Consider the following 15,859-nt stretch of genomic DNA (forward strand, 5'->3'; position numbering starts at 1 on the left):
ACGTGTGTGGATTTATTATGCCATCCCGAACCCAGACAGGACCGCACAGCCGTGGGCGAGATTCCAGCCTGCACGGTGGCGTCTCCACGTCACACCCAGGTCACCGCGGCTGCAGCAGTAGCTTTCAAAAGACTGCAGTAAATGTCACAAAATCCCAGCAGTGGCTTGTTCTGCGGTCGCATGCTGCATCAGCGGGGAAGGTACCAGGTCCCGGTAGGCCGAGGTCACAGGCCTGGGCGGCACATTGCCGCAGCTTCGGGGGGGCTCTGCCAGCGCCATCTGCTGGAATTTCTGCAACAGCTGCTTCTCCCAAGACCGAGGGCCACAGCATCTGGGGGTTTTGGTCCCAGGACCCCCTGCCCCAGCCCCACGTTCACTTTGGCCCTGACGAGGGAAGCAGCCCGCCCCGGCCGTCGTCCCGGGGCTTCGGTGCCCGCGGAAGCGGTGCTTGGTGGTCCTGGGGCCCCAGCAGTGGCCTCACTCAGCATCCAGAAGATGCACTTGCAGGCCCTCGGGGTGACGGCTGCCCGGGGCCACACCTCCAGGCGCAGGGCTCTGCAGGCTGGGCCATGTGGGCAGGCGGTGCTTTCCCAGAGGTCAGCCCCCACAGAAGCTGCCGGCGCGCACACACTAGCAACGTGAGGTATTTCTGTCTCGTCGTCGGTTCCCCAGTGGGGGCCAGCGCCACAGCACAGGGTGACAGGAGACCAGCTGCCCCCCGAAACAGCTCCCTCTCCAGTCCCAGTGTCGGATGCGTCTTTAGTCCCCAAAAAACCAGAGCGCCCACTCAGGGTTCAGGAGCCTTTGGGTGACCGCAGGGGGCCAGGGGGAAGCGGGGCCTCAGTGACGCAGCGCTGGGCACCCTGCTGGCCCGTGGGTCTCGGGGGCTGGGCCGGGCCGGGCGCCTGCAGGAGACGCCCAGGAAGCAACAGCTTTTCCCAACCCTCTGTCCCAAGGCCACAGCCCAGCTGAGAGCGTGGGGACAGAAGCTGGGCCTGAGCTAGCAAGAGGACAGAAGTTGGGGGGCGTGATAACCAGACGACAGCAGTGACGTGTGGGCGCTTCCGGGACAAAGACCCAAGTCCAGGCCGTGCAGCCTCGGCCATCGAAGCCGGCCCACGGTCCCCCGGGTGGGCTCGGTCCCCAGCCCGGCGCTGTTGCGGGAGGCTGGCGGCTCTCCTGCCTCATCACAGGCCTGGGCTCCCTGGTGCCGGCCTCCCTCCCAGGGACAGGCGCCTCCTCTGTGGGGAGGGGGGCGGAGGCCGGGGCCGTGGGGACACCGGGTCACCTGGCCCAGTGGGGCCCAACCCAGGTCCTTCCAAACGGCCTCACGGAAGGTGTGTTCGGGGGCCAGCACTCAGGGGACACCAGGGGGTCTCTGCACAGGGAGAAGGGGACTCACAGACCAGCCCAGTGTCAGGCGGCCCGGGTCTCAGCTTCGATCTTCTGCTCCCCATGCAGGCCGTCCGGGTCCTGCAGCTGGGCCACGCTCTGCCGCACGGCGATCTCCGGGCCGCCGCCGTACAGGCTGTGCAGGTAGGCCCAGGTCTCCTCGGAGATCTGCCCGTAGTCCGCGCCTGCAGCACCCGAGAGAGGCCGTCGGTGGGGCCGATGCCACGGCCGACACCGCTCGCAGCCCCTCCCGCCCTCCTCCCCCTATGAAACCACGGTCCTGGCAGCAGGGGGGGCGCCAGGAGGGCCGGGCGCCACGGCGGGGAGGGCGACCACGGACTTCTGTGCACAGCTGCCAACTGGAAATCTCAGGACTTTGCGGTACAGCATCCACCCTCGGAGGACCCCACAGGGCACTTCCCTGGCTGCGCCCCTCGTCTCCCAGGGGTGGGGTTCCCAGGAAGGGCGCACAGGTGAGGCCAGCAGAGGGTAGGGGAAGGGTGGGAGACCCACGCAGAGGCCAGGAGCCTCTGCCCACCTGCTGGGGCCCTGGGCTTGGACGTCAGTGGACACTGACTCAGGCAGGGGCAGGGGCTCCGGGAAGGACCTGCCGGCAGCCTGGGGGCAGACGAGCGCCCGAGACTCACCCTGCCTCAGCTGGACGTGGCCGCTGCCTTTCACCTGCGCGATCCTGCTGTTGTCGATGGGCCCGGGGGGCTCTGGAACAGACGGGCCCGGGCTCGGCGCCTCTGTGCAGCGGGAGCACCCCCGTCCCAGCCTCCCCCATGGCCCTCCGCCCGCAGGCAGAGCTGGTCTCAAGGTGCGACTCCCACCCGTAACCTCGAAGAGGCCGCCCCGAGCCCGAGGCGTCAGTGGGGAGCCTCCTGCGGGGAGGGCCTTGGGGCAGCAAAGGCTCATCTACAGACGCCTGAGGGCCAGAAGGGACTCAAAGCCAAGCAGCCCAGCAGAGGGACTTCCTAGGACCCTCGCACTAGTTTTTGACCCCGGCGTGGGGCGCGGGGCGCAGGGCCACTGCCCAGCGGACATTGCCCTAATCTCTGATGGCGGCCGCCACTCGCTGAGCACCCTTCCCGTGGACCCCAGTATCTGGTAGAATCCCAGGTGGGCAGAGGCAAAGCCAGGACCTGAGGGGGCGTGGCTCCGGGCCAGTTCTCCAGCACAGCTGTGCTGGCCACCCACTGACACTAGGGGGCTGCGGGTGTCCCTGGTACCCTTGCCACCAGGTGGGGCTGGATGTGAGGCCCCTCTCCTTCCTCCCCGCCAGCACCGGCTGCTGCTTACACTCTGAAAGGTGAATGGCTGCTGCGCAGAACCCACTGGCTCTGCCGACCCCTCCGGGCCCCAGGCCCCGATCTGAGAGCCCGCCTATGGGGCTGCAGGGCACTGAGGGTGGTGGCCACACAGGGGCCAGGCCTTGGGCTCTGGCCCTTCCTTCCTGGGACTGTGGGGGACACTGGGAGCTGCCTTGTGAGGGGCCTGTTTCCAGCTCAGTCAGCGGAGGGGTTGGAGGACACAGTGTTCTTTCTTAAGAGTCTGTAGCTACCTGACAACTAAATTCTATTATTTAGGGCCACAGAACCCCCAAAGGAAAGGGCCCGACAGGAGGGGACAGCAGTGTCCTCTGGGCATCAGCTGGAGGGAACAGGAGTGAAGGGCACTGGCGTCCTGGCCCAGGGTGGGGGCAGCGGAAGAGCACCCGCCTTCTCTGCTCACCCGGGAAGCAGGGCGTTCACCGAAAGGGGTGCCACCAAAAACCTGCTGGGCAGGCACAGGCTCTGGGGCCCCTGAGACACTCCCAGCAGATCGGCAGCCCCAAGGCCCTCCTGCCAGGGGTGTTCCAGGCGCGGCGCCCGGACAGAGCCCCTGCGACTCACCATTGTCCTTGCCCTTGACAAAGGCCTCCCACTCGCGAAACCACTGCATGCTGATGCAGAAGATGACACCCGGTGACTCCTCAGCCTGGAACGCCTTGTTCAGCTGGGCGGGCGGTGGCAGGCGGGGCAGGGGAGCAGCGGGAGGGTCAGGGTGAAGGCCCGCCCTCCCCACCCCAGCCCCGCCCACTCTCACACATCACTGGACACTCAGGGCAGATCTAGAGCTCCCAGTCAAGGTCAAAGAAAACAAACGCTTCCCACGACCCGCTGCTCACACGACTGCTGCCAGCATTTTGGGGATCTCTCTTTCATAACTTTTTAAAAACTCAGTTAACTGAGACCACATGTGGGGCTGTCCTTCCCCACTTCACAGAACTGGCTCGCTCACGAACCCTTCTGGCCGTGTCACGTTTCACTGGCCATGGACAGTCCCCGGTCCCTGAGGGGCAGTGGCGGGCAAGCTCACGGCCTCTGTCTTCCCTGCAGCTGCCCCCTCCTAAATGGATTGCGCTGGGTCCAGCTTTGCAACCAGCCCTGCGCACCGAGCGCACCTTTCCAGGTCCGTCTGTTTTCAGTGGGGGACTCTGGCCTCCAGAGAACGCCCGCCCCCGTCCGGGGATACTCTGGGCTGTCGCCAGCACTGATTAGAGAGAGGCCAGGGACGCCGCCGGACCTCCCGGGACGCCCGGGACAGCCGCGCGGTGAAGAAGCGCCCAGCCCCCAAGGCAGCGCCCCTGGCCTGCAACAGCCGCTCAGCAGCACCCAGCAGAGGGCCCCGAGCGCACCGACCCCACCCCGCTGCCAGCTGACATCCCGGGGGCCTGGCCAGGCCTCTGGCCACCCTGAGCTCCCACAGAACACAGCCTCCTAACAGACTGACTCTCTTCCCCCAGTCCCCACGTGTCCCCAGCGGAGGCTGGAGCCCGGCTCCCCCACGCCACCCCCACCTGCGTGCACCTTAATGAAGGTGTCGATCTCAATCCGCCTGCGCTTGGCCAGAGCCTCGATCTCCACCTGGCAGGTGGAGCACACGTACAGGTGGTTCACGGCAGGGCCGCCCCCAAACCTGCATGGGGGGTGGGGGTGGGGCGGAGAGAAACACACGCAGCCCTGAGGGGCGATCGCCGAGGGGCAGGCAGGGAACTGGCGCGAGGTGTGGGCTGCGGCCTGCTTGCCCGGCCCTCCCCGTCCAGCGCGGCTCTCCGACACTGCCCCTTGGGGCGCCCTGCACACGGCCGGTTCACGCGTCTGTCTGCCTCACGAGACTGACAAGGGTGCGGCATGCCGTGGCCCCCGTCCCCCGCAGGGCGCCTGCCCAGGGCTGGTGCGCCACAGTATCTGCTTCATGGCCCAGGGACACGGAAATGCTCTCACTTCCTTTCCTGGCTGCTGGGCAGGGGCTGTGGAGGCTGACAGCCTGCCAGGCTGCAGGGCGACCGGGCCTGGGCAGGTCCGCAGGAGAGCCGCGGGTTCTCGGCCTTGATGAGCCGCAACTGGGAAGGGCCCAGGCAGCCCCAGCCCCAGGCCCAGGCCACCGGAGTCAGGCAGGGGGCCAGGGTGGGGGCGGGGGATGCCGGCCCGCCTCCCTGCAGCCCGCACCCCAGGACTAGCTGTGAGAGGGGCCCACGCGCTTGTTTCCGTCAGGCCAGTTTCTGCCCTGATGCCTGGAAGGGCCCGTTGGGATGCCGCCGATGATGATGGCTGTGTCGATGCCGACATGGCCCAAGGAGACGCTGCCTGGCTCTCTGCTGCCCGACCGCGGCGCGGCCACCCCACCCCCTCCTCCCTGCCCGGCTCAGCGGCCGTGCCTGCAGCGCCCCACCTGTTGTACAGGTGCTCCCACACGTTCTGGGGCAGGACCACCACCAGGTCGTCGATGTAGTGGTACTTGTTGGGCGGGACGCCTGCGGAGGAAGGAGGAAGGCGTGGGAGGGGGTGGGGGCTCGCCCGCCCGCCTTCCCGGGCCCCCCCCTCGCAGAGAAGGCGCCCTCACCCCCGTGGGAGCAGAGGAAGGTGTGGTTGGCGATGGGCCCCGGCTCGGCGAAGGTGTTGAACTTGTTGAGCCATTCCCGGGACACGTAGAACCGCAGCAGGCTGGGCTCCCGCAGGGCGGCCAGGGACACCACCTGCTGCCGCTCCCGCACGGCCTCCTCGCTGCTCTTCCTGGGCAGGGGCGAGGCGGGCAGACGTGGGAGCTGCTGGGCCTGGACCTGGGCTCAACCCCTACCCCCCGAAGGGGCACCAGCCACGCCCTGTCCACGGGTGTGTGCAGAGGCACCCCCCGGACCCAACCTCCTGAATCCAATCCCGTACCCCTTGCTGATCCATCTGCATCTCGGCAGGTCCTACCACCGCTGCCAGAGTCCTGGCCACTGTCACCCCCCACGGGGACCACTAGAGAAGACGCAAACTCAGCATCTTAGGTTTCCCACTTCCCCACAGCCAGAGGGCTCTTAAAAACTTGGACCCTAACCCCCAGGCCCCAACAACGTCCAGGCTCCGCCCCACACACACCCAGACTCAGGCCCTGGGGAGCAGTGGCAGGAGGTCCAGGCCCACGGGCCACCACGCCCAGGCCCCCCACCCGGCCCCTGCCCGGGCCCCCACCTATAGAAGAGGACGTAGGCCTCCGCGCTCTGCACCACCGTCTCGTGGACCTCGGTGACGTACTGGTCATCGAACTCATACCACTGCCCGTTGATGACATTCTGGCAGTAGGCGATGTAGTGGCCACCTGCACCGGGAGAGGCGGCCAGGTTACCGGCGCCCTGGGGAGCGGGCCGGGCCGGGCCGGGCCGGGGCCGGGCTGCTGGACTCACTGCCTGCTGTGCCGTGGTGGCAGATGACCGAGAGGAGGTCGTACGTGGTGATCTGGGATGTGCACTCCTTGGCGAGGAAAGGGCGCAGGTCAAGTCCCTCGAGGGGGAAGGCGACGTGGCTGCTGATTTTGAACGAATACATCACCTCGTGCCGGAAGCGTTTCAGGTGGACACACAGGATCTGGGGGGAAGAGCCCAAGTGTCACTCATCCCAGGGCTGACCAGGGCCCTGTGACCCCGGCTACCCTGACAGGGGCCTCAAGGCAGGGCCTTGGACACCCACTCACCCACTGCTTGACCCGCTCGGGTCCCGTCATCCAAGCGAAAACAAGAGCCGCAGAGGCCGGAGCCTCCCGAGGCCCAGGCCCGTGGATGGGCTCCATCCCCAAAGCCTGAATGCGCAGGAGAGCTCCACCTGGGGGCCGGGCCGGGCTCCTCAAGTCCCACCAGGAAGGCGGTCACGGTGGGGGCTGCAGCACCAGACAGGCTGCTGAGCCGCTGTCCCCCAGAGCCAGGCCGGCTGCACAGGAGGCTAACTGTCACTGGCCTGTCGAGTTTGCCCTCCCCAAACTTTGACAACAGGTTCTGTTGGCACCGCCTGCTGGAAAGCTTCTCCGCAGAGGCTGCGCTCGGCGCTGGCCCGGGCACCCTGGTCTTGGGCCACGCTCCCCTGCGCCCGCCGCCGGGCCGCCCCTGGTCCGGCTGCGCCTGCCGCAGCCGCGGGTTTGCCCACCCGGTCGCACCCTGCCCTCCCCTCCCCCGCCCCCTGCGAGGCCGACACCAGCCCACATCCTCAGGGCTCACAGACACCACCACCTCAGAGGGGCCTTCCCTGACACCCCTCGCAGCTGCCTGACTGCAGGTGGCACCCTCAGCGCCCCTACACCTGCCTCAGGGCGACAGAGGAGCTGAGGCCCCGAGTCACAAGGTGAAAGTGAGTCCTGTCCCTCTGCCGGACCCGCCCAGGAGCCTCTTGGCCACAGCACAGCATCACCACGGGCCCCTCTCACTCAGAGCTCCCGAGTCGGAGGCAGGGAGAGGGGTAGCCTCGCCCGCACGCCCCCACCTGTCGCGTGCGAGGCCCTGGCAGGCGAGGGCCGGCCGCTCCACTCACCTCGGGCAGCCGCAGCACCTTGCAGTACTTCACCCCATTCCGCAGCCTGGAGGAGAGGGCCGGCCGGAGCCGGTGAGTGGCCAGCGCGGTGGCTGCAGGCCGGACGCGCGCCCCTCCCACCCCGGCCCCCTCGGTGAGGTCAGGGTCGGACCTTCTGGGGTAACCCAGGCGGGGTGCATGGAACCCGTAAGGACCCCCGAGGGCGATGCGGGAGATGGGGGGAAGCCCGCACGCACGCACTCACTTTTTACAGCGCTCGCAGCTGTACATGTTGTCGCCTAGGGCAGCAAGAGACGGGCGGCAGTCAGCGGGGGCTAGGGGGCCGTTATGATTTATGCTTAAGAAATACTGGCACAACATCTGCCCACAAGGGACTTACTTTAGCATAAAGGACACACACAGGCTTAAAGTGAAGGGATGGAAAAACCGTGATTGAATGAGTCGGAGAGGCCACGCTGAGACAGGATAAACCATCAGCTCAATCAGTTACAAGAGACCAAGAGGGTCATGCTAGAAAGAGACCGTCACGAGGACGTGACTGTCGTAGACATATATGCCCCCAACCCCCGAGGACCGAAACGTTTAAGACAAATAGCAACACAACTGAAGGGAGAAACAGGCAGCAACACAGGAAGAGCAGGGGGCGGCCGCGCTCCGCCCTGAGCACCGGGCAGCTCGGCCCACAGCCCAGCAGCACCAGCAGCAGACCCCGAACGGCAGCGCCGAGCACACAGGCCCGGCAGGCGCCGCGCGCCGCCGCCGCCGGCAACAGGACCCATGTCACCACACGACCTTCCGGAGACGGGGCCCGTATCTAGCGTCACTTCCCACCACAACGGTGTGAAACTGGAAACCATTAAGAAGAGGAAAACGATAATGAAATATTCACAGCCACCAATGGGATAAAGAAGAAATCAGAAGAGAATTCAGAAAGTGTCTTGAGACACGCAGAAATGAACATTCAACCTGCCAGCACCGACAGGTGCGGCAACGGCCGTCCTGAGAGGGGACGTGATAGCAATCGATGCCTCCGTTAACAGACCAACCAAAAACCCTCAGATACACAACTTAGCCCTAAACCTCGAGGAATTAGAGAAAAAGAAAAAGAAATTAAACCTGAAATTAGCGGCACGCAGGAAATGATAAAGATTAGTGCAGGAACGAATGAAACGCACTAGAGAGACAGCAGGGGGGAAAATCAATAAAACTAAGAGTTTTTTTTTAAAAAAGATAATCAAAACTGACAAACTTTTAGCTGGATTAACCAAGACAAAAGAGAGGGCTCACATAAACAAAATTGTAAATGAAGAGAAGATGTTACAACTGATGCTACAGAAACGCTAAAGGATCAGAAGAGACCACACCAACCAGCTGGCTAACCTAGGAAAAATGGGTAAATGCCTAGAAACATACAACCTACCAAGGCTGAACCAGTAAGAAAGAGAAAATCCGAACCAACCAATAATGACTAAAAGGACTGAAGCAGTAAAAAAACCTCCCAACAAAGAAAAGCCGAGGCGCTTTCACAGGTGAATTCTACCAAACATCTAAAGAAGAACTAACCCTAGCCCTTCTCAAACTCTCCAAAAAAATTAGAGCGGAAGGTGCACTCCCAGACTCATTTTACAAGGCCAGCATTACCCTTGCGCCAAAGCCAGGTAAGGAAACTGCAAGAAAATTACAAGCCAATGTCCCTGATGAATATAGATGGAAAAACTCAAGCCAACCAAATTCAACAGCCCATTAAAATGATCATGCACTGCAACCAAGTGGGATGTATCCCTGGGATGCAAGGATGGTTCAGCATGCAAATCAATAAACACAATAGACTATATTAATAGAAGGATAAAATCATCCTCTCAGTGGGTACAAAAAAATCATTGGACAAATTTCAATACCCATCTTTTCATAATAAAAGATCTCAACAAATCGGGCACAGAAGAAACACGCCTCAGCGTAACGCAGGCCGCACATGACAGGCCCGCAGCGAACCTCAGACGCACCGGGAAAAGCCAAAGGCTTTCCCTCTATGATCCGGAACGGGACGAGGGCGCCCTATCCCGCAGGCACTGACGTCCTAGCCAGGCTCAGCAGAACAACAGGAAAAGGACAGAAACGGGAAATTTCCAAACAGGAAATATGAACAGCCAATACACTTACAAAAGAAATGTTCACGCGAATCAATAATCAAAGACGTGCAACACGGCAGTTATTTCTGTCCACCCAATCGGTAAGAAAAGAACAACAGCGGGGCTCCAGGGGGTGGACCGGGGGAACACGCAGTCGCAGCCGGCCTAGCAACCGCGCCCGCCCGCCCGGCCCACGCACCCTTCAGCTCGTCGGCGGCGAAGAAGGCGGCGAGGCAGTCTTCCAGGGTGATGACGGGCCCCCAAAACCAGCTGGGGGTACAGGATACCACAAACCTATGGAGACAGACGGGGTGGCGGGGGCGCGGCCAGGGCCCGGGGAAGGGTCAGCGCTGGGGCCCAGGGGCGGAGGTCAGGAGCCAGGCGCCTGGGACCACCCGCCAGCAGGCCAGTAGTGTCCTTGAGCCTTGCCGTGCTCAGCTGTGCAGGGGCCTGACCACGCCGGCCGTGTCCCTCCCGCGCGGCGGGCAGAGCAGGCGCTGGGGCACAGTGGGGGCTGCGGGGCCCGGCCTGGGCTCCAGCCGCCGCCCTCCTCTCGCTGCTGCCTGGCCACGCCTGCCGTTCCCTGCCGTCCAGTCCGAGGGCCCACCCCCTCCAGGCCGCCCCAAGGGGATGAGCGGCACCCCCGCCCCACCCAGCTGGCCCCCATGCACCCTTCAGCCAGCAGCTCCCTTCTGGACTCTGCCCTCGTCCCGACAAACGCTGGTGCTTTATTTGCCGTTTCAGGTCTGCCGCCCGCCCAGGTGGCGGGTCCCAGGGGCCTGGGCCAGGGCGCGTGTCTCCGGCGGGCGGAGGAGGGCGTACCGTCGGATGTACTCCATGATGAAGGCCAGCCAGCCCTGGGCCGTGTGGCTGTCCCCACAGGCGCCCGGCTTGGCCGGCACGTTCTGGTAGATGGCCGAGTGGAGCTTGGCCAGGTCCTCTTTGCCAGGAATGGGCAGTGACAGGTCCTGGAATGTCTCCACCGTCGTGGACACCTGTGGGGTTAAAGGTCATCCTGGGGGCCCACCTTCCAGAGTTCTGTCCTGCTCAGACCAAGCAGAGTCTGCACCCCGAGTCCCAGCCACCAGCTGGCCGGTGTGAGGCAGGGGCCAGCTCCCCAGCTCCTGGATGTGGGCCCCCTGCGGCCAGGGCCCCCGCCCTGGGGAAAGGTGGGGCTTCAGGCTGCGCATACGCTCCCCACCCCAATCCCAGCGAGGACCACGGAGGCTGCTGGAGCCGGAACACGCTCCTCACCGCAGGGCACTCACCCGGTCACAGGTGAGACACTGCACCAGGCTGAGGATGGAGCCGTCGAAGATGTCGGAGATGACACTGCGGAAGCGCTGCTCCTTCCGCCGCCGGCTGCCAGCGCTCAGCACCTGGGCTGGGGGCACAGCAGGGAACTAGGTCCAGCCCAGCTGGGCCCAGGGCGGGAGCAGGGGCTCGCTTGGCCAAGACATGGGGTCAAATCTAGGCCCTGTGACCGGGTATGCAATTCCCCTCCCGGTGCCTCAGTCACAGTCTGTAAGACGGGGCTCCCCCACTCAGGTCCCAGTGGTGTTAGGGGGCTCACAGCCGCTGCGTGAGGAGCGCAGCCCGGGCAGGGAGTGGACTTCCGCTCCAGGCCCCAAGCTCCGCGCGGTGCCCCGCTGACCTCCCCTCCCTGCCGAACCCGCCGAACCTTTCTTGAGCACGTATGACGGCGCCATCCTCACGGGGCTCGCGCGAGGAGGGCCGCTGGGTAGCTTGGTGTGGCCCTCGTGGAGGTGGACGGGGCTGCAGGGCCGGGACGTGCTACGCATGTGGGCCTCGTTGTCGGGCTCTGCGGCAGAGCGGGGGCTGTGCTGGGCCGTGGCAGCCAAGCCAGCTGCAGGGCCCGGTCAGAAAGAGGGCCCCCGGCACCTCCTAAAGGGACCAAGGCCTGAGCCCCCGTGTCCCCTGTCTGTGCCCATGCACTTCATGTTTGCAGGGAGGGCTCTGAATCCCACACCAGCTTTATCGGCTCAGTGGGTCTGGACTTGAGTCTATTTCCAGGGACTCTGAGACCCTGGAAGTAGGGTCTTGTGGTAGAAACCCCCCCAGGGTGGCGGGAGGACTGAGCATGTCGGCGCATGGCACCCAGTAGGTGCTGGACCCATGGCTGCGGCTCCCCGAGCAGCTGGCGATACCTGGGGTGCGGCAGGGACTGGCGGACCGCGGCGAGGGCGGCTGCGCCTCCATGGGCTGGCGGTCAAGGGCGGCCATGGCAGTGTCCACGTCCGCGTCCTCATCCACCTGCTCGGAGTTAGTGCGCTGCTGGCCCCAGGAGAACTTGCGGTCCTTCATCCGCTCCTTCTCAGAGATGGCGCGGCCCGCCTCCTCAGCGACCAGCAGCTCTGCCTCGGCCTGCGAGCTGCCCCCGCCCCGGCCCTGCCCGTCGCCCTCGCCCCGGTCGCTGCTCGAGTCGCAGGACAGAAACTCGTCCTCTGATGGGCTCCGGTCGCCCTCCCTCTTCTCATCTGTGTCGCTCAAGTCCGAATCCCGAGCCTCCGCCAGGGTCGCCGCTGCTGCCACCACCGGCTCCTTGAGCTCCTCGTGCAGCTGGTCCATCAGGCAGCGCAGGAACTCCTGGGTGTCCTGGAACCGCGGTGGCGTCAGCGGGCCTCGCCTGGGCCGGGAGGAAGCTGCCGCAAGCCCCCTGCTGCTTCCCAGGGCCCAGCCAGGCACCGAGCAGTCCTTGCAGGAGCCCGGGGCAGACGCACCAATTGGCCCCTCACAGCAGCCTCCACGGCCGTCTGTCCCAACCTCCCGCCCCCCTGCTGGGCACTAGGGTGCAGAGGGGCCCAGGCACCCCCTCCCAGGTCACACGGCAGCTGGCAGGTGGCAGAGCCCTGGTCCCTGCTGCATCCACCTGACTAACCAGCAGATGCCCTGCATTAACTGTGGCCCTGCTTCCGACTCAGCGTGAGAGAGAGCAGAGGTGTCACGTTTAGCCATTAAAGTCACCTTGCTCCCTGAAGGAGGGGACCCTAGAGGCAGGCAGGAGGGAGCCCCAGGAAGAAGGAAGGTAACACCAAAGCAGCGGGCGCCCTGAGGGCTCAGCAGAGTTCCGCAGGGAACAGCGCCACCTGCAGGCCAGGCCACCCGCATCCCGGACCTGCCTCCCACTCTCCAGGCTCTCCCAGTCCTGCCCGTGCCCCAGGGCCACCTTCCCTCGCCAGGGCGACCCGTGGCGGGAGCACAGGGTCTCACCTTCCTGCACACCTGGGCGTGACTTGGACTAAGCTGTCCCTTCAGGTCTCAAGTCGTAATACTGACACTTCTGACTACTCTGCGAGTACGTCGCCAGCCCAGGGGAAGCCAGGGAAACAAGGCCTCGGGCACAGCCTGTCCCTGAGCCCAGCCACCAGCAGGGCCCACACAGGACGCGCTTCCAAAGGCCTGAAGGTGGTGCCGGCAGGGGGCCTCCCAAAACTGGGGGCACCGGGTACCCTGCTGGGCCACTGGGTTCAAAGTCCAGCTCTGTTCCTCGCAGTCCCTGACTCGGGCACCAGAAGCAGCACCCAGCTGCTGACCACAGGAGGCGGGCGTCAGGCCGTGGCTGGACCCAGCCAAGCACCCAACGCCGCATGTCAGACACAGGTAGGGCGGCCTCCTCTCCCCGCTCTAGCAGAGGGAAGGGAGGGCCCGCGTGCAGACTCAGAGCAGAGGGACTAAGCGTGACCTTTGGGGGTGGGGGGAGCAGGGAGGAGACCTGTGTGTGCCATGCCTGGGGCCCTGAGTGGGTCTTTAAGAACTGGGCTCTCCATGCGCCATCGACTGTTCTTCCTGGTACTTCCTTTGAACAAGACTGTGCTGGTCGCTAAAATCTCGAGCCATGGCGGAGCACGGCAGACCGCGTCCTCCGGTCACCGCGGGGCCCTCAGCTGCGTCTGCACTTAGACCCAGCAATGCCCCTGCTGGAGGCAGCTGTGAGGCAGCCGTGAGCGGAGTGGCCCCCTGCGCTGTGTCCTCCGTGTGCCTGGGAAGGGACGGTTCCGCGAGGCCTGACTCCCGCCCCTGCCTCCGTGTGCGGTGTGGCCTGGGCAAGCTGCGAAACCTCTCTGAGCCTCGGCTTCTTGCCTATACCATGGGGGTGAGGGCAGGGCCCCTCGAAGAGGGTCCTGTGGGGATAAGTAGGGCTGTGCCTACGTAGCGGGCAGTGACCCCTTCATAAAGGGTGGACGCTGGATTCTGATCCCTTTGTAGACATGGCCACTCCCCAAGGGTGGTGTTCGGGCCGCGCCAGGCTTCTCAGTCCAGAGCCTGGCACGTGCCCAGCTGAGGGTGTGCGCAGAGGGCCGCCCAGCAGCCTCGGCCCAGGGAGGGACGGGAGGCAGGGCGGAGGGGGCCGAAGGCACCCCGCAGTGGCCGTGCTGGCCCCCACATCCCGGCAGCAGGGGCAGCGACCCAGGCAGGCCCAGCTGCCCTCAAGCCCAGCAGCACGACCCCAGCCGTGACGGTGTGGGGCCGGGGCCGGGGCCGGGACACGTATGTGGCTGTGCTCGGCTTTGTCTTGGTCCATCGTTTCGTGCCATGGGAGATGGCAGTTTCATAAGGGCCCTCCAGGGTTGCAAAACTTGTAACCAAACGCTGACTTGAATCACAGTGGGACTCTGCCTGCAGTTTGGAAAACAAGAGACCACTCGCCGCTCTGGATGCACAGGCTCCGGGGTTAGACGGCCTGTGGTGAAGTTTCTCCCCACTACATACCTGCTGTGTAACCTGGGCGGGTGGCTTGGCCGGGGGGCCTCGGTCTCCCTGTCTGTTAAGTGGGGACAATGCCAGCAGGTGGCCAGGAGGCTCCAGTGTCCTCAACGTGGGGGGCTCAGGCGGTGACAGGACCCGCCTCAGAGCACTCAGCCTCTGCCACCGTTTTCCACGCGGGTCTTGGCTTCACAGCCAGGCCTGGTCGGTAAGGGCCCTGGGTGTCCCGTGAGCAGCTCACACGGCCTACCTGCTGGGCGTAGCCTCGGAACATCGGGTTGACCAACTTGATCCCGTGGGACAGGCTGCTGGGAACCACGTAGCTTGGGCTGTGGGAAGACCAGACCCATTAGCACAGGCAGCTGCTCTGAGCCCTCCATGCCCTGAGGGCCGGCTGGCGGGAGGACAGCCAACAGGAGGGATCGGACTCAGCGAGGGGCTTACCCACCTCCAGGAGGTGGGGACCGGCTGGAGCCCGGGCAGGCTCCCGCGCCTCCGCGGCCCAGAAGGAAAATGGCAAGTGCTGGCGCCTCCAGGCAAAGGGCTCTTGACCAGAGCCACTGTCCCCCATGAGTCCACGACAGGCCTACTCCAAAGCTGTTTTCGTTCTAAAATGTTATTGCGGGTTTTCTAATTTCAAAGGTAACACGTGTTCACTATTGGAAAATCTAGTACAGCATAGGGAATGTAGGCAATATTAGAGTAACTATGTACGGTGCCAGGTGGGTGCTAGATTTATCAGGGGACCACTTCGTGAGTTATATAAATGTCTAACCACCATGCTGTACACCTGAAACTAAGATAGTATTTAATGTCAACTGTCACTGCAAAGGAAAAAAGAAAAATCTAAAATTTCAGAAAAAGCTAACAAAGAAACATTACCATGAACACTGCCACCCAGAGGTAACTACCGTTAAGATTTCTAGACTTTTCTTTGAAAATACAGACACATATACAAGATTACATACAATGGATGTACTTGAACAAACTTGGCTTCTTACGAAACTGGAGTTCTATTGCACTGTACCACTTTAGAATCTGCTTCTGCACTTAATACATCTCTACGCCATCACTTTAAATTATTCCCACATGTGGCTTTTTCTGGAGAAATGGGTGTAATCCAAGCTTCTGGGCTTTAAGTTCCTCTCACACCAAGCGGAAACGCCAGCTACCAGGCAGGAGGTTGCTGCCTACATGCACAGCCCTGGCTGTGACCCACGACAGGTCACGGAGGGTGTCTGGCCCAGCACACACCCATCTGTGAAGTGGCTGCCGGCTCGGATCAGCACCGGGTGCAAATTCTAGCTCTGTCTCTCAGAAGCTGCGACCATGCGCAAGACACCTGAATCTCTCTGAAACACAGTGCCCCAGCTTATAAGACAGGGCTGGCTGCAACCTCCGCAGCGCGGACCTCCGCCTGGCAGGGCCGCCACAAGCAGGAGGGCCGAATGGCTGGGAAGCGCTCGATGGGGCGGCTCAGCGGAAACCCCCGTCCCTACACACCTGCCCAGGGGAGGGGCTGCCGCTCACCGTTTCCTGTGCCAGACCTCAGACACCAGCTTCTGGTAGCTCTTGCACAGGGCAGGCTTCTTGTCTGTGCGCACCAGGCCTCCACACTCCAAGAAGAACTGGGTCAGCGGCGGGCTGGGACGGGGGAGTGAGCCGGGTCAGGAGCAAGAGTGGGGGGAGCGAGGCGTGGGTTAGAAAGCGCTGGGAGGAGAGGCAAGGCTCCCTGGGGCGGGGGGCGGTGCGGAGAGTGCTTGTGTGGGGCCGTACTGCAGCCCC

General features: G+C 63.9%; 1 protein-coding gene across 1 annotated transcript in view; it reads right to left on the bottom strand.

Annotated features, from left to right (window-relative positions):
- The window catches only part of USP20 (ubiquitin specific peptidase 20), a 34,091-nt gene continuing 18,232 nt past the window's right edge, over positions 1-15,859 (bottom strand). Inside the window, exons 9-25 of the mRNA XM_054584244.1 lie at positions 15,605-15,718; positions 14,325-14,403; positions 11,518-11,965; positions 11,031-11,171; positions 10,618-10,733; positions 10,172-10,344; positions 9,549-9,643; positions 7,465-7,498; positions 7,221-7,266; positions 6,107-6,287; positions 5,895-6,021; positions 5,281-5,450; positions 5,110-5,191; positions 4,245-4,353; positions 3,288-3,390; positions 2,040-2,111; positions 1-1,577 (exon numbers count right to left, since the gene is read on the bottom strand). Of these exons, the coding sequence (XP_054440219.1) occupies positions 1,417-1,577; positions 2,040-2,111; positions 3,288-3,390; positions 4,245-4,353; positions 5,110-5,191; positions 5,281-5,450; positions 5,895-6,021; positions 6,107-6,287; positions 7,221-7,266; positions 7,465-7,498; positions 9,549-9,643; positions 10,172-10,344; positions 10,618-10,733; positions 11,031-11,171; positions 11,518-11,965; positions 14,325-14,403; positions 15,605-15,718 (2,251 nt within the window). The 3' untranslated portion in view covers positions 1-1,416. The remainder of the gene's footprint in view (positions 1,578-2,039; positions 2,112-3,287; positions 3,391-4,244; positions 4,354-5,109; positions 5,192-5,280; positions 5,451-5,894; positions 6,022-6,106; positions 6,288-7,220; positions 7,267-7,464; positions 7,499-9,548; positions 9,644-10,171; positions 10,345-10,617; positions 10,734-11,030; positions 11,172-11,517; positions 11,966-14,324; positions 14,404-15,604; positions 15,719-15,859) is intronic.

This window comes from Pteronotus mesoamericanus, unplaced genomic scaffold (genome assembly GCF_021234165.1).
Source record: "Pteronotus mesoamericanus isolate MK-2021 breed Mesoamerican mustached bat unplaced genomic scaffold, CSHL_Meso_final contig_78, whole genome shotgun sequence".
NCBI lineage: Eukaryota > Metazoa > Chordata > Mammalia > Chiroptera > Mormoopidae > Pteronotus > Pteronotus mesoamericanus.